The following is a 25,144-nucleotide window of genomic DNA, read 5'->3' as shown; positions in this document are numbered from 1 at the left end:
CATGACAGAGCTTGAAGAATTAAAAAAGAATAATGTGAAAATATTGTACAATCCAGGTCTGCAAAGCTCTTAGAGTCTTGCCTAGAAAGACTCAGAGCTGTAATCACTGCCAAAGGTGATTCTAACATGTATTGACTCAGTGGTGTGAATACTTATGTAAATGAAATATTTCTGTATTTCATTTTCTATATATTTGCAAAGATGTCTAAAAACATGTTTTCACTTTGTCATTAAGGAATATTGTGTGTAGATGGGTGAATACAAAAAATTGATTTAATCCGTTTTCAATTCAGGCAGTAACACAACAAAATGTGGAATAAGTCAAGGTTTATGAATACTTTTTGAAGGCACTGTATAGTATTCAACAAAAACAGAATCATTTCAAATCTTGATTACACTGCCTCTCTATTAATGCATTGGAATACTTGGGAATGTATGTCCTAAGTTAAAATCATGTTGAGCTGATTTCTTGGTAATTTTACAGTCTTTTATGTCCAATAACAAAAAGTATATATATACTGTACCAGTCAAAAGTTTGGACACATCTAATCATTCCAGGGTTTTTCTTTATTTTTAACAAGGTAGGGGTGGTATACAGAAAATAGCCCTATTTGGTAAAAGACCAAGTCCATATTATGGTAAGAACAGCTCAAATACGCAAAGAGAATTGACAGTCCATCATTACTTTAAGACATGAAGGTCAGTCAATATGGAACATTTCAAGGACTTTTAAAGTCTCTTCAAGTGTCACGGTTTACTAAGCCAGAACCCAGAAGCAGACCAGGACAAGGTACTTTGAGACAAAGGTGAGTGTTTATTTAATAGACTCCCGAGTGAGGCTGCATAATCCAGGGAACAGAGCGGGTGGCGTGGATGGGTTGTTGAGGGTGCAGTGGTAGGTCCAGAAATGGCTCGGCAGCCGCCGACCATCAGGCAGAGGTTGGGTGAAGGTTCCGGGTGTGAGACTGCAGACAGAACAAAACGGAGGTAAGTACACAGCAAGTCAACAAGGTGCAAAACAACAAAACTAACACTCTGTAGCTCAGAGGCTGATACGCTGACAAACATACTGTTCATGGCTAACGATCCGACAGGAACTGGATGTTAGGCCAGAGCCTAAGAAGGGTGATGATCAGGACCAGGTGTGCAGATTGCTGATGGGATGCAGGTGCGGAAATCAAGAGCGCTCCCCGGAGCGTTCCCGAACCCTCGGGAAACTGGAGATCACGAACAGAAACACTAGTCACCAGACAGGACCCGACTCAGACTGCCGGGATCGTTACAGTACCCCCCTCCGACGAACGCCACCGGGCGGACTCCCGGAGCGCCAGGATGGAGGCGGTAGAAGTCACTGATGAGGTCAGCATCTAGGACCTGTCGCCGCGGAATCCAACTCCTCTCTTCAGGACCATACCCCTCCCAGTCACGAGATACTGGAAACCCCGGCCCCGCCGTCTGGAATCCATGATGCGACGCACCGTGTAGGCAGGACCACCTCCGATCATCCGAGGAGGAGGAGGAGGAGGCGGAGGAGGCAACAGAGGACTGAGGAAGACAGGCTTGAGGCAGGAGACATGAAAGGTGGGATGGACTCTGAGCGTCCTCGGTAGTTTGAGTCGAACTGCCACTGGATTGATCACCTTCTCCACCACAAACGGACCAATGAACTTCGGTAACAACTTCCTGGACTCAGTCCGTAACGGGAAGATCCCGTGTGGCCAACCAAACCCTATCTCCGATGGTATAGGTGGGAGCGGGGATCCGGCGACGATTCGCCTGGAGCTGATACCGGTCCGAAACTCTAAGGAGTGCCTTTCTGGCCCGATGCCAGGTCCGGTGGCAACGACGAATATGGGCCTGAACAGAAGGCACTGAGAGCTCCTTCTCCTGAGAAGGGAACAGGGGAGGTTGGTAGCCATACAGGCACTGGAAGGGAGACATCCCAGTGGCAGATGTAGGGAGAGTATTGTGGGCATACTCAACCCAAGGCAACTGAGAGACCCAGGAGGTGGGGTTGGAAGAGACCAGACAGCGTAGCGTGGATTCCATCTTCTGGTTGGCTCTCTCCGCCTGACCATTGGATTGGGGGTGAAAACCAGATGTGAGACTGACTGTAGCTCCAATGGCCAAACAGAAGGACTTCCAGACAGCAGAGGTAAACTGAGGGCCACGGTCGGAAACGATATCACTGGGCAAACCGTGGACCCTGAAAACCTCCTAACCAGGATCTCGGACGTCTCCGAGGCAGAGGGAAGCTTGGCAATTGGCACAAAGTGGGCGAACTTGCTGAATCTGTCCACGATAGTCAGAACGACCGTGTTCCCCTCAGAAGCGGGCAACCCAGGGAGGAAGTCCAGGGCCAGATGCGACCATGGTCGCCGGGGAATAGGAAGGGGGTGAAGTAGTCCAGAGCTGGGCCGATTGGCACTCTTATTCTGCGCACACACTGGACAGGCAGCAACAAAACCCCGAGTATCCTCGGCCATGGCAGGCCACCAAAAACGTCTGCGAAGAAACGCCATTGTCCGAGCCACGCCAGGGTGACAAGCCATCTTGCTGGCGTGGGACCATTTGAGGACAGCAGGACGAACCGACTCCGGCACAAACAACCGACCGGGTGGACCGTTACCGGGACCGGGCTGAGTCCGAAGGGCCGCCAGCACCTCCTCCTCAATCTTCCACATAACTGCTCCCACGACGCAGTTCCGGGGGAGAATTGTCTCGGTCTTGGACCCACTCTCCTCCGTCTTGGAGAACATCCGGGACAAGGCGTCCGCCTTGCCGTTCTTAGATCCAGGTCGGAACGTCAGGGAAAACTTGAATCGTCCGAAAAACAACGCCCACCTGGCCTGACGGGGAGTTGAGACGTTTAGCCGATTGCACGTAAGCAAGATTCTTGTGGTCAGTCCAGACAATAAACGGTTGCTCCGCCCCCTCCAACCAGTGGCGCCACTCCTCCAAGGCAAGTTTCACCGCGAGAAGCTCCCGGTTACCCACATCGTAATTCCTCTCCGCAGGCGAAAGGCGACGAGAGTAGTAGGCGCAGGGATGGAGTTTACTGTCCGTGGAGCATCGCTGCGACAGGATGGCGCCAACTCCCACATCAGACGCGTCCCACTTCAACGACGAACTGACGGGCCGTGTCCGGTTGAGAGAGAATCGGTGCGTTGGTGAATCGCCTCTTCAAATCCAGAAACGCTCGATCCGCCTCCGGATTCCACTTGAAGGTCCTGATACTGGAAGTCAAGGCAGTTAACGGAGCGGCCACACGGCTGTAATCCCGGATGAATCTGCGGTAGAAATTCGCAAACCCCAAAAATCTCTGGAGCTGCAATCTCGCACCGGGCTGGGCCCATTCCAGAACCGCTCTAACCTTCTCCTGGTCCATCCTAATCTCTCCCTGGAGATGATGTACCCGAGAAAGGATGTCGTGTGGGCGTGAAACTCGCACTTCTCGGCCTTCACGAACAGGCGATTCTCCAACAATCGCTGCAGAACCTGCCGGACATGCTGGACGTGGTCGGAAGGTTCCTTCGAGAAGATCAGAATGTCATCCAGGTAAACAAACACAAAGAGACCGATCATATCTCTCAGGACGTCGTTCACCATACTCTGGAATACCGCTGGAGCATTGGTCAGTCCAAACGGCATCACCTGATACTCGAAGTGACCCATCGGTGTATTGAAACCCGTCAACCACTCGTCCCCCTCTCTGATCCGGACCATGTGATACGCATTGCGTAGGTCTAGCTTGGTGAATACCGTAGCACCCTGTAAGGAGTCGAAGGCAGAACTCATCAAGGGCAGGGGATACTTGTTCTTGACCGTGATGGCATTCAACCCCCGATAATCAATACACGGTCGAAGAGAGCCATCCTTCTTACCCACAAAGAAGAATCCTGCCCCCAGGGGTGATGACGAGGACGAACGAGACCAGCCGCTAGGGACTCCTTGATGTAGGTCTCCAACGCCTCACGTTCAGGTCGGGAGATACTGTATAACCTTCCTTTGGGGTAGACAGCTCCCGGGAACAGGTTGATGGCACAATCATATGGTCGGTGGGGAGGGAGTGACAGAGCCTTCTGCTTACTGAAAACTTCCCCCAAATCGTGATATGTCTCGGGAACCAGGGACAAATCTGGGGGTTTAGCCTCAATCACCTGACTGGGAACCGAATGGGGGCAGGCAGTCTTGAGACAGTTAGCATGACAATCAAGGCTCCAACTCGTTACCTTGCCCGTCACCCAATCGAACGTGGGATTGTGTTCCTTCAGCCAGGGGTATCCAAGGACCAGAGGAACATGGGAAGACGGCAGAATGAAGAATGAAATCATCTCAGAATGATTCCCCCGACAACCGCATCTTAACCGGTTCAGTCCTCATCGTGATACGTGCCAGACTACTGCCGTTCAGAGTGGTCGCTTCAATGGCTTCCGGCAATTGCTCCTTGGAAAGCCCCAGCTGTTCCACCAACTTCGGCATCAAGAAAGCTTCCATCGGCACCTGAATCGATAAAAGCGTTAATCGCTAAGCTTTGATTCCTGTTCACAAGGGTAGCCGGGAAACGGGGTCTGACAGAGGTACTGAGAGGTTGAAACTGGCTCGCTAAAAGTCCTCCCAACTTTAGCGAGCCGGGCAGTTTGACGACCGCCGGGAACAAGTGGAGCTGTAATGTCCCGAGCGACCACAGTAGAGGCAGCAGTTGGTCTTACGTCTATGTTGACGCTCCTCCTTGGTTAACCCGTGCCGCCCCACTTGCATGGGTTCAGAATCGAGAGAGAGGTCCTCTCCACTAATCCTTTGTGGTGGAGAATAATCGACGTGTTCTGGTCCACCAACCGACCCGACTGGGAACTGAGAAGCTGATCGATTGGACGGACCCCATTGCTTCTCCCTCCTTCGCTCTCGGACTCGATTATCCACCCGAATAGACAAGGCTACCAAGCTGTCCAGGTCACTAGGCTCCGGATAGGAGATCAACTCATCCTTGAGCTGCTCCGACAGACCCTGGTAAAAGGCCGCTTGCAGAGACTCCTCGTTCCACCCACTCTCCACAGCCAACGTCTTGAACTCGATCACGAAGTCGGCCACGCTGCGAGTTCCTTGGTGAAGTGAAAACAGGCGCCTAGCTGCGTCCCTCCCTCGGACGGAATGGTCGAAGAGCTTCCTCATCTCGGCCGTGAACCCCTGGTATGAAGCCATGCAGGGATCCTGTCGTTCCCAAACGGCTGAAGCCCACTCCAGCGCTCGACCACGCAGCAACTCAATCACAAAGGCTATCCTAGCCTTGTCTGTGGCATAAGAGTAGGGCTGTAGATCGAACACTAATCCACACTGCATAAGGAAGGAACGGCATCTTCCCAGCTCCCCCTCATATTTATCCGGCGTCGGAACCTTGGGCTCACGGAGGGACACAACTTCAGAAGCGGCAGGCGAGATGGGTGAAACCGGTAGTGGATCCTCCACCGGACACTTGCGTTGGTTCTGGACCTCCGTCAGACCGGTAGAAAGGTTCGAACTGACAACGCGATCTCCTGTAGTACCGTGCTATGATGGCCCAACATCTTCTCCTGCTGGGTAATGGCATGGCGAACAGAGTCCAGGTCCGCTGGGTTCATTACTGGCCGGATCGTTCTGTCACGGTTTACTAAGCCAGAACCCAGAAGCAGACCAGGACAAGGTACTTTGAGACAAAGGTGAGTGTTTATTTAATAGACTCCCGAGTGAGGCTGCATAATCCAGGGAACAGAGCGGGTGGCGTGGATGGGTTGTTGAGGGTGCAGTGGTAGGTCCAGAAATGGCTCGGCAGCCGCCGACCATCAGGCAGAGGTTGGGTGAAGGTTCCGGGTGTGAGACTGCAGACAGAACAAAACGGAGGTAAGTACACAGCAAGTCAACAAGGTGCAAAACAACAAAACTAACACTCGTAGCTCAGAGGCTGATACGCTGACAAACATACTGTTCATGGCTAACGATCCGGCAGGAACTGGATGTTAGGCCAGAGCCTAAGAAGGGTGATGATCAGGACCAGGTGTGCAGATTGCTGATGGGATGCAGGTGCGGAAATCAAGAGCGCTCCCCGGAGCGTTCCCGAACCCTCGGGAAACTGGAGATCACGAACAGAAACACTAGTCACCAGACAGGACCCGACTCAGACTGCCGGGATCGTTACATCAAGTGCAGTTCCAAAAACCATCAAGCGCTATGATGAAACTGGTTCTCATGAGGACCGCTACAGGAATGGAAGACCCAGAGTTACCTCTGCTGCAGAGGATAAGCTCATTAGAGTTACCAGCCTCAGAAATCAGCAATTAACTGCACCACAGATTGCAGCACAAATAAATGCTTCACAGAGTTCAAGTAACAGACACATCTCAACATCAACTATTCAGAGGAGACTGCGTGAATCAGGCCTTCATGGTCGAATTGCTGCAAAGAAACCACTACTAAAGGACACCAATAAGAAGAAGAGACTTGCTTGGGCCAAGAAACACGAGCAATGGACATTTGACCGGTAGAAATCTGTCCTTTGGTCTGATGAGTCCAAATTTGAGACCTCAACTCAATTGAGATGGTTTGGGAAAAGGCGGACCGCAGAGTGAAGGAAAAGCAGCCAACAAGTGCTCAGCATATGTGGGAACTCCTTTAAGACTGTTGGAAAAGCATACCAGGTGAAGCTGGTTGAGAGAATGCCAAGAGTGTGCAAAGCTGTCGTCAAGGCAATGGGTGGCTGTTTGAAGAATCTCAAATATAAAATGTATTTTGATTTGTTTAACACTTTTTTGTTCACTACATGATTCCATATGTGTTATTTCATAGTTTTGATGTCTTCACTATTATTCTACAATGTAGACAATAGTTTTTAAAAAATAAAGAAAAACCCTGGAACGAGTAGGTGTGTCCAAACTTTTGACTGGTGCTGTATATATAATTTTAGATCAGAAGTTATTGGGGAACCCTGGAATAGGGCGTGACTTCGGACACATCCACAGTTACCATGTGAACACATGTTTATCCATCGTTATGCCCTTATAGTGCTGTAATGTTAATGCAATAATGATGTATAACTGTGACACACACATTAATCATTTCAAAACCCACAGAGAAGCATTTGGAGAAAAAGTATTGTAATTTAGAGACGACCCCTTACTGTGTATTCCCGTGGGTTCTGTAACACGTCCTGCTTAATATCCTGGAGAAAAAGTATTGTAATTTAGAGACGACCCCTTACTGTGTATTCCCGTGGGTTCTGTAACACGTCCTGCTTAATATCCTGGAGAAAAAGGATTGTAATTTAGAGACGACCCCTTACTGTGTATTCCCGTGGGTTCTGTAACACGTCCTGCTTAATATCCAACTAACCCAATTCAATCTGCGGCCGTGTTACCACCACAAAAAGAACACACATAAATATCTTTGACACATTTTGTTGTTGTGTATTTTCGGAGTGGATCAGAGTTCAGACAGGAAGTCTTCCTCCAGGCTATTTATTATCCTCCAACAGTGTTGCTGTTTCTTCCTCTACTGTTATATAACTGGGGGTTTAGCTGTGCAGCACGGCGGTGGTATTCACACATCAAGTAAGAGTATTTCACCATGTGACAGGCGAGCCGCAATTAAACGCACAGTTCATCATAACATCTGCAATGTGATGTCTGAGGATTTCACCGATGTTATGAAGATGTACTACTGCTGCATGACCACAGGGGAAAATACTAGATATCAAAATATATGCTGTCGCCCCGCCCGCCTCTGTTGATGGTTCTCAGTGTGGCGGTGTGTGTTTACGACAAGCCATAAGTCATCATACATCACTGGATAATAATAATAATAGAGCCTAAAGGAAGAATGAGGGACCTATCTGCTCAGGTGTGGTTTCATCTCTCTCTGCATGACTGCCTCTCAGGCATTAGTTGTAATAATGGGCTTTGCTCTAAACGCTTAATGGTAGAACGAGTCAGAATCGTTCACAGGTTAATTCCTCCACTGGCCGACCCGACCAGTCTGGCTGGGCTGCAACCCAACATATAAACACCATCATTTACAGATTACATCAAAACGATTTATTAAATATGGCAGCCAAGGCTGGAGGACGCCTGCACAATGTTCTGTAATAGTGGTGCTGTTTTAAAAGAAAAAATGATCTAAACTCTAAAATGATACAGTATATTTAGTATGTATCTGCACATTAATTATATTTTACAGAAATTAAACTTTACAATATTCTTGCATGTTGTTCTTATTTGGGAGAAGATTGTTGCAAAGCCTTGTTCTTCGCGAGTAGCTACACAATCCAAGTTCTCCAAGTGCCTGCTTGTCTGTGTGTTATGATATGATGTCACAGTCTCCTCGGGGAGATAACCCATTGGCGATAACCGACATGTACAAATGGCTGCTACATCTGTTGACAGTTCCCCCCTCTCTCTCCCTCAGAACTCTTTAATAAACTGCTCCTTACCCTGTCACTCTAGGAGTTATCGCCAATACTCTCCCAGGCGCTCCTCTCCTGCTCCTTGTGTTCCCTTTCTAAATGCTCATATTGAGTTTTCCTCTCTCTCGTCCTCTGGCAGATGACAGACAAGAGGCTCCATTGAACCTGTCTACCGCCGGCATTAGCAGCATCAACATGTCAATAGAAATAAATGGAGTTGTCTACACAGGTAAATAGAGGGACCGTTTGCTGATGTAATTGCAGGCAGGAAATTCAATAAGTTATAGCAGCGCCCCGGCGCCTTAGTCCTCCACGCAATGTCTTTGCTATAAAATCCAATGAAGTGGCTGTCCAATAGAGTTAAACAAGTTAAATATCTCAGAATTGGGGCTGTGGATGGGAGGATGGGAGGATGGGAGGATGGGAGGATGGGAGGATGGGAGGTCGATGGGGTTTATTGTCTTAGCCGTGCCTGGGTTTAGCCTTAACGCCTCCCGCACACCACCTCCTCCTCCTCCTCCTCCTCCTCCTCCTCCTCCACCTCCTCCTCCTCCTCCTCCTCCTCCTCCTCCTCCTCCACCTCCTCCTCTGCCTTCCAGCGATGGGGTAATTACCTCAAGATAGGTAGGCCAGGCAGTTCATGTCGTGGTGTAAAGAACAAGCTTGCTGGTGGAAAACTTCCAGTGAGGTTGAAGTGGCCATTAAACATCAGATATAGTTGAGCTCTATCTATCTGTCTGTCTATCTGTCTGAAACCCCTATGATCAGTTAGGTAGACTGGAGGTGTCTGAAACCCCTATGATCAGTTAGGTAGACTGGAGGTGTCTGAAACCCCTCTGATCAGTTAGGTAGACTGGAGGTGTCTGAAACCCCTCTGATCAGTTAGATAGACTGGAGGTGTCTGAAACCCTATGATCAGTTAGGTAGACTGGAGGTGTCTGAAACCCCTCTGATCAGTTAGGTAGACTGGAGGTGTCTGAAACCCCTCTGATCAGTTAGATAGACTGGAGGTGTCTGAAACCCCTCTGATCAGTTAGGTAGACTGGAGGTGTCTGAAACCCCTCTGATCAGTTAGATAGACTGGAGGTGTCTGAAACCCCTATGATCAGTTAGGTAGACTGGAGGTGTCTGAAACCCCTATGATCAGTTAGGTAGACTGGAGGTGTCTGAAACCCCTATGATCAGTTAGGTAGACTGGAGGTGTCTGAAACCCTATGATCAGTTAGGTAGACTGGAGGTGTCTGAAACCCCTATGATCAGTTAGGTAGACTGGAGGTGTCTGAAACCCTATGATCAGTTAGATAGACTGGAGGTGTCTGAAACCCTATGATCAGTTAGGTAGACTGGAGGTGTCTGAAACCCTATGATCAGTTAGGTAGACTGGAGGTGTCTGAAACCCCTCTGATCAGTTAGGTAGACTGGAGGTGTCTGAAACCCTATGATCAGTTAGGTAGACTGGAGGTGTCTGAAACCCCTATGATCAGTTAGGTAGACTGGAGGTGTCTGAAACCCTATGATCAGTTAGGTAGACTGGAGGTGTCTGAAACCCTATGATCAGTTAGATAGACTGGAGGTGTCTGAAACCCCTCTGATCAGTTAGGTAGACTGGAGGTGTCTGAAACCCCTCTGATCAGTTAGATAGACTGGAGGTGTCTGAAACCCTATGATCAGTTAGGTAGACTGGAGGTGTCTGAAACCCTATGATCAGTTAGATAGACTGGAGGTGTCTGAAACCCCTCTGATCAGTTAGATAGACTGGAGGTGTCTGAAACCCCTCTGATCAGTTAGATAGACTGGAGGTGTCTGAAACCCCTCTGATCAGTTAGATAGACTGGAGGTGTCTGAAACCCTCTGATCAGTTAGATAGACTGGAGGTGTCTGAAACCCTATGATCAGTTAGGTAGACTGGAGGTGTCTGAAACCCCTCTGATCAGTTAGATAGACTGGAGGTGTCTGAAACCCTATGATCAGTTAGGTAGACTGGAGGTGTCTGAAACCCTGTGATCAGTTAGGTAGACTGGAGGTGTCTGAAACCCCTCTGATCAGTTAGATAGACTGGAGGTGTCTGAACCCCTATGATCAGTTAGATAGACTGGAGGTGTCTGAAACCCCTCTGATCAGTTAGGTAGACTGGAGGTGTCTGAAACCCCTCTGATCAGTTAGATAGACTGGAGGTGTCTGAAACCCCTCTGATCAGTTAGGTAGACTGGAGGTGTCTGAAACCCCTCTGATCAGTTAGATAGACTGGAGGTGTCTGAAACCCTATGATCAGTTAGATAGACTGGAGGTGTCTGAAACCCCTCTGATCAGTTAGATAGACTGGAGGTGTCTGAAACCCTATGATCAGTTAGGTAGACTGGAGGTGTCTGAAACCCCTATGATCAGTTAGGTAGACTGGAGGTGTCTGAAACCCTATGATCAGTTAGGTAGACTGGAGGTGTCTGAAACCCTATGATCAGTTAGGTAGACTGGAGGTGTCTGAAACCCTATGATCAGTTAGATAGACTGGAGGTGTCTGAGACCCTATGATCAGTTAGGTAGACTGGAGTGTGTGAAACATCATGCTCAGTGAGGTAGACTGGAGTTGATCCGGTTGATAATGACACAGGATTTAAACAACTTGAACTCCTATCAGGCTTCACAGTTAGTTGTCTAATTCAGGTTGTTTAGGTGTGACAATGTGTTATTTGTTAGTTAGTGAGTTGATATGTCATTTTACATTTTAGTCATTTAGCAGACGCTCTTATCCAGAGCGACTTACAGTTAGTGAGTGCATTCATTTTTTCATACTGGCCCCCCGTGGGAAACGAACCCACAACCCTGGCATTGCAAGCGCCATGCTCTACCAACTGATTGTAGAGATTGTATGATAGAACATGTAGAAATGTACAGTATCAATTAAACTACTACTAGTAGTGGTAGTAGTGGTGGTGGCAGTGGTGGTGGTAGCAGGTAGCTTAGTGGGTAAGAGTGTTGCACCAGTAACCGAAAGGTCACTGGTTCTAATCCCCGAGCTGACTAGGTGAAAAATCTGTCGATGTGCCATTGAGCAAGGCACTTAACCCTAGTCGCTCTGGATAAGAGCGTCTGCTAAATGACAAAAAATGTACTATTAATAGTCAAACCATTTTTTTTTTTTTTACAAATCATGATGAAAGTGTCCATTTTAGGCCCAGTTTAGACCTGTACATGCCTCCTGCGAACAGTACATGATACAGACCACATCTTGGTTATATTCCATATAATGTGCTCTCAAATATGGAGTATGTCTTGATTCTGAAGATTTTTTTTTTTTTGTCGCATTCATTTATTCAACATAAGAAATATTAATATGAATATCTCAAAACTGCCCTTTTTGATTGTGCTTATTTTTAGACATATTGTTTGGAACAATATATTTTTCAAACACATCACATTTCCAGAGGGGGGTCTCTGGTACTTTTAATGATATGTCAGTAACCAATCACAGTTCTCCTTTAGGATTGCACATTCAGCAAATCACCAGCAGAGGGAGTTCCCTTTGAATCCTTCTACCATTCACTGTGTTGGTGGTGCTCATAAAATGGATCGGGACTTCAGAATTAGCAGAGCCCACTCTGGTAATGTTAGAATTAGCAGAGCCCACTCTGGTAATGTTAGAATTAGCAGAGCCCACTCTGGTAATGTTAGAATTAGCAGAGCCCACTCTGGTAATGTTAGAATTAGCAGAGCCCACTATGGTAATGTTAGAATTAGCAGAGCCCACTCTGGTAATGTTAGAATTAGCAGAGCCCACTCTGGTAATGTTAGAATTAGCAGAGCCCACTCTGGTAATGTTAGAATTAGCAGAGCCCACTCTGGTAATGTTAGAATTAGCAGAGCCCACTCTGGTAATGTTAGAATTAGCAGAGCCCACTCTGGTAATGTCAGAATTAGCAGAGCCCACTCTGGTAATGTTAGAATTAGCAGAGCCCACTCTGGTAATGTTAGAATTAGCAGAGCCCACTCTGGTAATGTTAGAATTAGCAGAGCCCACTCTGGTAATGTTAGAATTAGCAGAGCCCACTCCGGTAATGTTAGAATTAGCAGAGCCCACTCTGGTAATGTTAGAATTAGCAGAGCCCACTCTGGTAATGTTAGAATTGGCAGAGCCCACTCTGGTAATGTTAGAATTGGCAGAGCCCACTCTGGTAATGTCAGAATTAGCAGAGCCCACTCTGGTAATGTTAGAATTAGCAGAGCCCACTCTGGTAATGTTAGAATTAGCAGAGCCCACTCTGGTAATGTCAGAATTAGCAGAGCCCACTCTGGTAATGTTAGAATTAGCAGAGCCCACTCTGGTAATGTTAGAATTAGCAGAGCCCACTCTGGTAATGTTAGAATTAGCAGAGCCCACTCTGGTAATGTTAGAATTAGCAGAGCCCACTCTGGTAATGTCAGAATTAGTAGAGCCCACTCTGGTAATGTTAGAATTAGCAGAGCCCACTCTGGTAATGTTAGAATTAGCAGAGCCCACTCTGGTAATGTTAGAATTAGCAGAGCCCACTCTGGTAATGTTAGAATTAGCAGAGCCCACTCTGGTAACTGTGATGTACTGTTCCAAACAATATGTCTTAAAATGAACAACATCAAAAAGGGTAGTTTGTGAGACATTCATATTAATATTTTTTTATGTTGAATAAATTAATGTGAGTTTTATTTCAGAATATAGCCATACACCATATGTTAGAGCGCTCTATGAGGACTATGATGACACCAAGATGTGGTCTGTATCATGTCTGTATGGTCTGTATCATGTCTGTATGGTCTGTATCATGTATGTATCATGTATGTATGGTCTGTATCATTTATGTATGGTCTGTATCATGTATGTATGGTCTGTATCATGTCTGTATGGTCTGTATCATGTATGTATCATGTATGTATGGTCTGTATCATGTATGTATGGTCTGTATCATGTATGTATCATGTGTGTATGGTCTGTATCATGTATGTATGGTCTGTATCATGTCTGTATCATGTCTGTATCATGTATGTATGGTCTGTATCATGTCTGTATGGTCTGTATCATGTATGTATGGTCTGTATCATGTATGTATGGTCTGTATCATGTCTGTATCATGTATGTATGGTCTGTATCATGTCTGTATGGTCTGTATCATGTATGTATGGTCTGTATCATGTATGTATCATGTATGTATCATGTCTTTATGGTCTGTATCGTGTATGTATGGTCTGTATCATGTATGTATGGTCTGTATCATGTATGTATGGTCTGTATCATGTCTGTATCATGTCTGTATCATGTATGTATGGTCTGTATCATGTCTGTATGGTCTGTATCATGTATGTATGGTCTTTATCATGTATGTATGGTCTGTATCATGTATGTATGGTCTGTATCATGTCTGTATCATGTATGTATCATGTCTGTATGGTCTGTATCATGTCTGTATGGTCTGTATCATGTATGTATGGTCTGTATCATGTATGTATGGTCTGTATCATGTCTGTATCATGTCTGTATCATGTATGTATCATGTCTGTATGGTCTGTATCATGTCTGTATGGTCTGTATCATGTATGTATGGTCTGTATCATGTCTGTATCATGTATGTATCATGTCTGTATGGTCTGTATCATGTATGTATGGTCTGTATCATGTATGTATGGTCTGTATCATGTATGTATCATGTCTGTATCATGTATGTATGGTCTGTATCATGTATGTATGGTCTGTATCATGTATGTATGGTCTGTATCATGTATGTATCATGTCTGTATCATGTATGTATGGTCTGTATCATGTATGTATCATGTCTGTATCATGTATGTATGGTCTGTATCATGTCTGTATGGTCTGTATCATGTATGTATCAATTATGTATGGTCTGTATCATGTATGTATGGTCTGTATCATGTATGTATCATGTATGTATGGTCTGTATCATGTATGTATTGTCTGTATCATGTCTGTATCATGTCTGTATCATGTATGTATGGTCTGTATCATGTCTGTATGGTCTGTATCATGTATGTATGGTCTGTATCATGTATGTATGGTCTGTATCATGTCTGTATCATGTCTGTATCATGTATGTATGGTCTGTATCATGTCTGTATGGTCTGTATCATGTATGTATGGTCTGTATCATGTATGTATGGTCTGTATCATGTCTGTATCATGTATGTATCATGTATGTATGGTCTGTATCATGTCTGTATGGTCTGTATCATGTATGTATGGTCTGTATCATGTATGTATGGTCTGTATCATGTCTGTATCATGTATGTATCATGTCTGTATGGTCTGTATCATGTCTGTATGGTCTGTATCATGTATGTATGGTCTGTATCATGTCTGTATCATGTATGTATCATGTCTGTATGGTCTGTATCATGTCTGTATGGTCTGTATCATGTCTGTATGGTCTGTATCATGTATGTATCATGTCTGTATCATGTATGTATGGTCTGTATCATGTATGTATGGTCTGTATCATGTATGTATCATGTCTGTATCATGTATGTATGGTCTGTATCATGTCTGTATGGTCTGTATCATGTATGTATCAATTATGTATGGTCTGTATCATGTATGTATGGTCTGTATCATGTATGTATCATGTATGTATGGTCTGTATCATGTATGTATGGTCTGTATCATGTCTGTATCATGTCTGTATCATGTATGTATGGTCTGTATCATGTCTGTATGGTCTGTATCATGTATGTATGGTCTGTATCATGTATGTATGGTCTGTATCATGTCTGTATCATGTCTGTATCTATATATGGTCTGTATCATGTATGTATGGTCTGTATCATGTATGTATGGTCTGTATCATGTCTGTATCATGTATGTATCATGTATGTATGGTCTGTATCATGTCTGTATGGTCTGGTATCATGTATGTATGGTCTGTATCATGTATGTATGGTCTGTATCATGTCTGTATCATGTATGTATCATGTCTGTATGGTCTGTATCATGTCTGTATGGTCTGTATCATGTATGTATGGTCTGTATCATGTCTGTATCATGTATGTATCATGTCTGTATGGTCTGTATCATGTATGTATGGTCTGTATCATGTCTGTATGGTCTGTATCATGTATGTATCATGTCTGTATCATGTATGTATGGTCTGTATCATGTATGTATGGTCTGTATCATGTATGTATCATGTCTGTATCATGTATGTATGGTCTGTATCATGTCTGTATGGTCTGTATCATGTATGTATTATGTATGTATGGTCTGTATCATGTATGTATGGTCTGTATCATGTATGTATCATGTATGTATGGTCTGTATCATGTATGTATGGTCTGTATCATGTCTGTATCATGTCTGTATCATGTATGTATGGCCTGTATCATGTCTGTATGGTCTGTATCATGTATGTATGGTCTGTATCATGTATGTATGGTCTGTATCATGTCTGTATCATGTCTGTATCATGTCTGTATCATGTATGTATGGTCTGTATCATGTCTGTATGGTCTGTATCATGTATGTATGGTCTGTATCATGTCTGTATGGTCTGTATCATGTATGTATGGTCTGTATCATGTATGTATGGTCTGTATCATGTCTGTATCATGTATGTATCATGTATGTATGGTCTGTATCATGTCTGTATGGTCTGTATCATGTCTGTATCATGTATGTATCATGTCTGTATGGTCTGTATCATGTATGTATGGTCTGTATCATGTATGTATGGTCTGTATCATGTCTGTATCATGTATGTATCATGTCTGTATGGTCTGTATCATGTATGTATGGTCTGTATCATGTCTGTATCATGTATGTATCATGTCTGTATGGTCTGTATCATGTATGTATGGTCTGTATCATGTATGTATGGTCTGTATCATGTATGTATCATGTCTGTATCATGTATGTATGGTCTGTATCATGTCTGTATGGTCTGTATCATGTATGTATCATGTATGTATGGTCTGTATCATGTATGTATGGTCTGTATCATGTATGTATCATGTATGTATGGTCTGTATCATGTATGTATGGTCTGTATCATGTCTGTATCATGTCTGTATCATGTATGTATGGCCTGTATCATGTCTGTATGGTCTCTATCATGTCTGTATGGTCTGTATCATGTATGTATGGTCTGTATCATGTCTGTATCATGTATGTATGGTCTGTATCATGTCTGTATGGTCTGTATCATGTATGTATGGTCTGTATCATGTATGTTGTGTCTATATCATGTCTGTATCATGTATGTATCATGTATGTATGGTCTGTATCATGTCTGTATGGTCTGTATCATGTCTGTATCATGTATGTATCATGTCTGTATGGTCTGTATCATGTATGTATGGTCTGTATCATGTCTGTATGGTCTGTATCATGTCTGTATCATGTATGTATCATGTCTGTATGGTCTGTATCATGTATGTATGGTCTGTATCATGTCTGTATCATGTCTGTATCATGTCTGTATGGTCTGTATCATGTATGTATGGTCTGTATCATGTATGTATGGTCTGTATCATGTATGTATCATGTCTGTATCATGTATGTATGGTCTGTATCATGTATGTATGGTCTGTATCATGTATGTATAATGTCTGTATCATGTATGTATCATGTATGTATGGTCTGTAACATGTATGTATCATGTCTGTATCATGTATGTATGGTCTGTATCATGTATGTATGGTCTGTATCATGTATGTATCATGTATGTATGGCCTGTATCATGTATGTATGGTCTGTATCATGTATGTATGGCCTGTATCATGTATGTATGGTCTGTATCATGTATGTATGGTCTGTATCATGTATGTATGGTCTGTATCATGTATGTATCATGTATGTATGGTCTGTATCATGTATGTATGGTCTGTATCATGTATGTATCATGTATTTATGGTCTGTATCATGTATGTATGGTCTGTATCATGTCTGTATCATGTCTGTATCATGTATGTATCATGTCTGTATGGTCTGTATCATGTCTGTAAGGTCTGTATCATGTCTGTATGGTCTGTATCATGTATGTATGGTCTGTATCATGTATGTATCATGTATGTATCATGTCTGTATGGTCTGTATCATATATGTATGGTCTGTATCATGTATGTATGGTCTGTATCATGTATGTATCATGTCTGTATCATGTATGTATGGTCTGTATCATGTATGTATCATGTCTGTATCATGTACAGTGGGGAAAAAAAGTATTTAGTCAGCCACCAATTGTGCAAGTTCTCCCACTTAAAAAGATGAGAGAGGCCTGTACTTTTCATCATAGGTACACGTCAACTATGACAGACAAAATGAGGAAAAAAAATCCAGAAAATCACATTGTAGGATTTTTAATGAATTTATTTGCAAATGATGGTGGAAAATAAGTATTTGGTCAATAACAAAAGTTTCTCAATACTTTGTTATATACCCTTTGTTGGCAATGACACAGGTCAAACGTTTTCTGTAAGTCTTCACAAGGTTTTCACACACTGTTGCTGGTATTTTGGCCCATTCCTCCATGCAGATCTCCTCTAGAGCAGTGATGTTTTGGGGCTGTCGCTGGGCAACACGGACTTTCAACTCCCTCCAAAGATTTTCTATGGGGTTGAGATCTGGAGACTGGCTAGGCCACTCCAGGACCTTGAAATGCTTCTTACGAAGCCACTCCTTCGTTGCCCGGGCGGTGTGTTTGGGATCATTGTCATGCTGAAAGACCCAGCCACGTTTCATCTTCAATGCCCTTGCTGATGGAAGGAGGTTTTCACTCAAAATCTCACGATACATGGCCCCATTCATTCTTTCCTTTACACGGATCAGTCGTCCCTGGTCCCTTTGCAAAAAAACAGCCCCAAAGCATGATGTTTCCACCCCCATGCTTCACAGTAGGTATGGTGTTCTTTGGATGCAACTCAGTATTCTTTGTCCTCCAAACACGACGAGTTGAGTTTTTACCAAAAAGTTATATTTTGGTTTCATCTGACCATATGACATTCTCCCAATCCTCTTCTGGATCATCCAAATGCACTCTAGCAAACTTCAGACGGGCCTGGACATGTACTGGCTTAAGCAGGGGGACACGTCTGGCACTGCAGGATTTGAGGCGTAGTGTGTTACTGATGGTAGGCTTTGATACTTTGGTCCCAGCTCTCTGCAGGTCATTCATTAGGTCCCCCCGTGTGGTTCTGGGATTTTTGCTCACCGTTCTTGTGATCATTTTGACCCCACGGGGTGAGATCTTCTGCGTGGAGCCCCAGATCGAGGGAGATTATCAGTGGTCTTGTATGTCTTCCATTTCCTAATAATTGCTCCCACAGTTGATTTCTTCAAACCAAGCTGCTTACCTATTACAGATTCAGTCTTCCCAGCCTGGTGCAGGTCTACAATTTTGTTTCTGGTGTCCTTTGACAGCTCTTTGGTCTTGGCCATAGTGGAGTTTGGAGTGTGACTGTTTGAGGTTGTGGACAGGTGTCTTTTATACTGATAACAAGTTCAAACAGGTGCCATTAATACAGATAACGAGTGGAGGACAGAGGAGCCTCTTAAAGAAGAAGTTACAGGTCTGTGAGAGCCAGAAATCTTGCTTGTTTGTAGGTGACCAAATACTTATTTTCCACCATAATTTGCAAATAAATTCATTAAAAATCCTACAATGTGATTTTCTGGAATTTTTTTCCTCAATTTGTCTGTCATAGTTGACGTGTACCTATGATGAAAATGACAGGCCTCTCTCATCTTTTTAAGTGGGAGAACTTGCACAATTGGTGGCTGACTAAATACTTTTTTTCCCCACTGTATGTATGGTCTGTATCATGTATGTATCATGTATGTATGGCCTGTATCATGTATGTATGGTCTGTATCATGTATGTATGGCCTGTATCATGTATGTATGGTCTGTATCATGTATGTATGGTCTGTATCATGTATGTATGGTGTATGTATGGTCTGTATCATGTATGTATGGTCTGTATCATGTATGTATGGTCTGTATCATGTATGTATGTTCTGTATCATGTATGTATGGTCTGTATCATGTATGTATCATGTCTGTATCATGTATGTATGGTCTGTATCATGTATGTATGGTCTGTATCATGTATGTATGGTCTGTATCATGTATGTATCATGTATGTATGGTATGTATCATGTATGTATGGTCTGTATCATGTATGTATCATGTATGTATCATGTATGTATGGTCTCTATCATGTATGTATGGTCTGTATCATGTATGTATCATGTCTGTATCATGTATGTATGGTCTGTATCATGTATGTATGGTCTGTATCATGTATGTATGGTCTGTATCATGTATGTATCATGTATGTATCATGTATGTATGGTCTGTATCATGTATGTATGGCTTGTATCATGTATGTATCATGTCTGTATCATGTATGTAATGTCTGTATCATGTATGAATGGCCTGTATCATGTATGTATCATGTATGTATCATGTATGTATGGTATGTATCATGTATGTATGGCCTGTATCATGTATGTATCATGTCTGTATCATGTATGTATGGTCTGTATCATGTATGTATGGCCTGTATCATGTATGTATCATGTATGTATGGTCTGTATCATGTATGTGTCATGTATGTATCATGTATGTATGGTCTGTATCATGTATATATCATGTATGTATGGTCTGTATCATGTATGTTTCATGTATGTATGGTCTGTATCATGTATGTATCATGTATGTATCATGTATGTATGGTCTGTACGGGTCACGGAACATAAGGTCTTACAGGAGGTACTGTATGTATGGGTCTAAAATGGCCGCTTTCATCGTGATATTCTCAAAAATGGTTTGTGAAACAAATGTAAAAAGCATGTTAAACATCCTTCCCCCCAATTAAGTTCCTATGTAAGCAATCTGAGATACCCAAAATATTTTCTGCTCCCGCTGGTGTGGAATCTCCCATTAGCAATAGTAGTAGCAGTAGTAGAAGTACTTTATTGATCCCAACTTGGGAAATTGATGTATCACCACGTTCAACATGTTTTCCTCCGTCCTCCCTCCCTCTCTCCTCCCTCCCTCTCTCCTCCCTCCCTCTCTCCATCCCGCCCTCTCTCATCCCTCCCTCTCTCCTCCCTTCCTCCGTCCTCCCTCCCTCTCTCCATCCCTCCCTCTCTCATCCCTCCCTCTCTCCTCCCTTCCTCCGTCCTCCCTCCCTCTCTCCATCCCTCCCTCTCTCCATCCCTCCCTCTCTCATCCCTCCTCCCTCCGTCCTCCCTCCCTCTCTCCTCCCTCCCTCTCTCCTCCCTCCCTCTCTCCTCCCTCCCTCTCTCCATCCCTCCCTCTCTCCTCCTCCCTCTCTCCTCCCTCCCTCTCTCCTCCCTCCCTCTCTCCTCCCTCCCTCTCTCCATCCCTCCCTCTCTCCTCCCTCCCTCTCTCCTCCCTCCCTCTCTCCATCCCTCCCTCTCGCCTCCCTCCCTCTCTCCTCCCTCCCTCTCTCCTCCCTCCCTCTCGCCTCCCTCCCTCTCTCATCCCTCCCTCTCTCCTCCCTCCCTCTCTCATCCCTCCCTCTCTCCTCCCTCCCTCTCTCCTCCTCCCTCTCTCCTCCCTCCCTCTCTCCTCCCTCCCTCTCTCCTCCCTCCCTCTCTCCATCCCTCCCTCTCTCCTCCCTCCCTCTCCCCTCCCTCCCTCTCTCCTCCCTCCCTCTCCCTCCCTCCCTCTCCTCCCTCCCCTCTCCATCCCTCCCTCTCTCCTCCCTCCCTCTCCCCTCCCTCCCTCTCTCCTCCCTCCCTCTCTCCTCCCTCCCTCTCTCCTCCCTCCCTCCCTCTCTCCATCCCTCCCTCTCTCCTCCCTCCCTCTCCCCTCCCTCCCTCTCTCCTCCCTCCTTCTCTCCTCCCTCCCTCTCTCCTCCCTCCCTCTCTCCTCCCTCCCTCTCTCCATCCCTCCCTCTCTCCTCCCTCCTTCTCTCCTCCCTCCCTCTCGCCTCCCTCCCTCTCTCCTCCCTCCCTCTCTCCATCCCTCCCTCTCTCCTCCCTCCCTCTCCTCCCTCCCTCTGCCTCCCTCCCTCTCTCCTCCCTCCCTATCTCCATCCCTCCCTCTCTCCTCCCTCCCTCTCGCCTCCCTCCCTCTCTCCTCCCTCCCTCTCTCCATCCCTCTTTCTCTCCTCCCTCCCTCTCTCCTCCCTCCCTCTCTCCTCCCTCCCTCTCTCCTCCCTCCCTCTCTCCTCCCTCCCTCTCTCCATCCCTCCAGGTGTTCTGTTTGCCAGGAAGCCCTCCCTCCCCACGATGCTGGTTGGTCACCAGGCCCAGAACCAGAACCACACCTTCTCTCAAGGAAAGACCAGTCCGGGGCTGAACTCCTCCTCCGTACAGATCCAACCGTCCTGCTCCTCCTCCTCCTCCTCCTCCTCCACATCTTCGGTCCACGGACACGGAAACTCCTCCCCCTGAGCTGAGTCCCACCCACAGCTCCACCCCCTAACCCCAGCCCCCATCATCCCCCAAAGAAAACAAGTGGTCTGAGATACCAGGAGAAAAGACTTCTATTGTTTTTGAAGGTGGCTTTCCCTTTCTCCTCCTCCTCCTCCTCCACCTCCTCCTCTTCTTCTTCTTCTTCCTCCTCCTCCTCCTCCTCCTCCTCCTCCTCCTCCTCCTCCTCCTCCTCCTCCTCCTCCACCTCCTCCTCCTCCTCCACCTCCTCGTCCACCTCCTCCTCCTCTTCTTCCTCCTCCACCTCCTCCTCCACCTACTCCTCTTCTTCCTCCTCCACCTCCTCCTCCTCTTCCTCCTCCTCCTCCTCCTCCTCCTTCCCTTCCTCCTCCACCTACTCCTCTTCTTCCTCCTCCACCTCCTCCTCCTCTTCCTCCTCCTCCTCCTCCTTCTCTTCCGCCTCCACCTCCTCTTATTCCTCCTCCACCTACTCCTCTTCTTCCTCCTCCACCTACTCCTCTTCTTCCTCCTCCAACTCCCCTTCTTTCTCCTCCACCTACTCCTCTTCTTCCTCCTCCACCTACTCCTCTTCTTCCTCCTCCACCTCCTCATCTTCTTCCTCCTCCACCTCCTCCTCACCCTCCTCCACCTCTTTCTCCTCCCTTTTCTCAAACTCCCTTATTCCAGTTGAAAGAATCCAAAAAGTTTTATTTACTGAGAAAATACTTCTGTAGAAAAATAAAAAGCTCTCGTTCTATTCTCTCTCCTCCTTCCTCCGAACTCTGAATAGCAATGGTATGTAGAAGACCTCTGAACCCTGTGTGTATACAGATAAAGTCAGCTGTCTTTCTGTGTTTCCTGACAACAGCTGCTCAGTTTGGAGCAGTGTAAGCATATAGGTACAGATGTATGGTGACACATCATTAGACGCAAGGAACTGTGGGACGGAGACTCTTGAGAGACTGAGACATGTTGGCTCTCTGCTGTCTGTCTGTCTGTCTGTCTGTCTGACTGTCTGTCTGTCTGACTGCCGCTCCTCCAACAGAAGAGGAGATGCTTGATCTCGCACCTGAAGAGAGAAATACTTGTTAACCTGTGGCAGGGTTGGGGTCAATTCCATTTTAATTCAAGTCAATTCAGAAAATAAACCAAATTCAAATTCCACATTTTCCTAATTGAAAAGCGTTGAAGAGAATTAGCATTTCAGGGTACTTTCCGCATTCGCTGGAATAGAAATGCAATTGACCCCAACCCTGAACTGTAGTATGGTTTGTTTGTGACCTCTGCTAGGTATGGGAGGCCATCTTAGACCTCTGCTAGGTATGGGAGGCCATCTTAGACCTCTGCTAGGTATGGGAGGCCATCTTAGACCTCTGCTAGGTATGGGAGGCCATCTTAGACCTCTGCTAGGTATGGGAGGCCATCTTAGACCTCTGCTAGGTATGGGAGGCCATCTTAGACCTCTGCTAGGTATGGGAGGCCATCTTATTGTCACTCACAATCTTTCATTTTCTTGTTGTTTTTTTATCACAAACCAGAGAAGATTGCTACTTTTAGCTGATAACCAAAGAAAAACAAGAGTAACCAATGAAAATAAAGTAAAGCATAGAAACTATAATATGCACAGAAAGCACAGATACAATAGTGGAACCAATGACCAAACTAAGGATATATATCACAAGTATATTCCTGACAAAGCACATCCTGACAAAGCACATCTCACAGAATCAGGGAAACGTAATTTCTCCTTCTTTTTTTTTTTTTTGAGAGGAAAATATCATGTTCGCTATTGAAGCTGGTTCCGCTCCGATCAATCGATGCCGCTAGCTGTCAACACATTGTTTAATGCTGTGGGACAACAGCTAGAGCGTCAAGACATGCAGTTGTTTTATTCCAATGCCTTGGTCAGTAAAGGGGTAAACCAAATAGCCTAGAGCGTTGCTCCACTATCGGTCCTGGTCAGAGACTCTTTACTAACGCTTCTCACAGAATAGAGATGACGGCTCTGATTAAATCTGACATTGCAACACATTTGACATTGATTTAAACCCACACTAGTATCAATCATTTATTACGAAGTTAGTGGGAAAGGCGTTACTTGCAATCAGACAGAAACGTTCCTGTTGGTAGACTATCCCTGGTGGGGGGTTCTAGCTAACCCCCTGGTGGGGGGTTCTAGTTAAATGAAGTCCTGGGATCCCAATCTGTAGATGACTTCAACACATTACTCTGCAGAAGGAGATATGTGGGTAACACAGATAATATGTGGGTAACACAGATAATAACACAGATAATATGTGGGTAACACAGATAATATGTGGGTAACACAGATAATATGTGGGTAACACAGATAATAACACAGATAATATGTGGGTAACACAGATAATATGTGGGTAACACAGATAATATGTGGGTAACACAGATAATAACACAGATAATATGTGGGTAACACAGATAATATGTGGGTAACACAGATAATATGTGGGTAAAACAGATAATATGTGGGTAGGAAACGTATCAAGGCTAAAGTTGTTGGAGTACTAATGTAATCATCAATCACACAGTGGCTTTATCTTGTGACTGGCATCCACGTCTTTCTTGTTAAATGCACTTGTGTCTGACATTGGAGAGTTTATCCCTACTCTCTCTCTCTCTCTCTCTTTGTCTCTCTCTCTCCCCCTCCGCCCCCCCCCTCTCTCTCTCTTTGTCTCTCTCTGTCTCTCTCTCTCTTTCTCCCTCTCTCTCTTTGTCTCTCTCTGTCTCGCTCTCTTTCTCTCTCTCTTTCACTCTCTCTTTCTCCCTCTCCCTCTCTCTCTCTCTCTCCCTCCCCATCTTTCTCTTTGTCTCTCTCTCTTTCCCCCCTCTCTCTTCCTCCTCCTCTCTGTCTCTCTGTCTGTCTGTCTGTCTCTCTCTCTCTCCCCCTCCGTCCCCCCTCTCTCTCTCTCTCTCTCTCTCTCTCTCTCTCTCTCTGTCTCTCTCTCTTTCCCCCCTCTCTCTTCCTCCTCCTCACTGTCTCTCTGTCTGTCTGTCTCGCTGTCTGTCTGTCTCTCTCTCTCCCCCTCCATCCCCCCTTCTCTCTATCTCTCTCTCTCTCTCTCTCTCTTGCTCTCTCTCTTTCCCCCCTCTTTCCCCCCTCTGTCTGTCTGTCTGTCTGTCTGTCTGTCTGTCTGTCTGTCTGTCTGTCTGTCTGTCTGTCTGTCTGTCTGTCTGTCTGTCTCTCTCTCTCTCTCTCTCTCTCTCTCTCTCTCTCTCTCTCTCTCTCTCTCTCTCTCTCTCTCTCTCTCTCTCTCTCTCTCTCTCTCTCTCCCTCCCATCTCTCTCTTTGTCTCTCTC

General features: G+C 45.4%; 1 protein-coding gene across 2 annotated transcripts in view; it reads left to right on the top strand.

Moving 5' to 3' along the window:
* Positions 1-22,014, top strand: part of LOC121530750 (AT-rich interactive domain-containing protein 3A-like) — a 263,616-nt gene extending 241,602 nt beyond the window's left edge. For both annotated transcript variants that reach the window (XM_041835965.2, XM_041835964.2), the window contains 2 exons: positions 8,571-8,660; positions 21,633-22,014. In XM_041835965.2, coding sequence (XP_041691899.1) covers positions 8,571-8,660; positions 21,633-21,832 — 290 coding nt within the window. In that variant the 3' untranslated portion in view covers positions 21,833-22,014. The remainder of the gene's footprint in view (positions 1-8,570; positions 8,661-21,632) is intronic.
* Positions 22,015-25,144: the final 3,130 nt, after the last annotated feature.

This window comes from Coregonus clupeaformis, unplaced genomic scaffold (assembly GCF_020615455.1).
Source record: "Coregonus clupeaformis isolate EN_2021a unplaced genomic scaffold, ASM2061545v1 scaf0002, whole genome shotgun sequence".
Taxonomy (NCBI): domain Eukaryota; kingdom Metazoa; phylum Chordata; class Actinopteri; order Salmoniformes; family Salmonidae; genus Coregonus; species Coregonus clupeaformis.
This window is presented reverse-complemented; position numbering and strand designations above follow the sequence as displayed.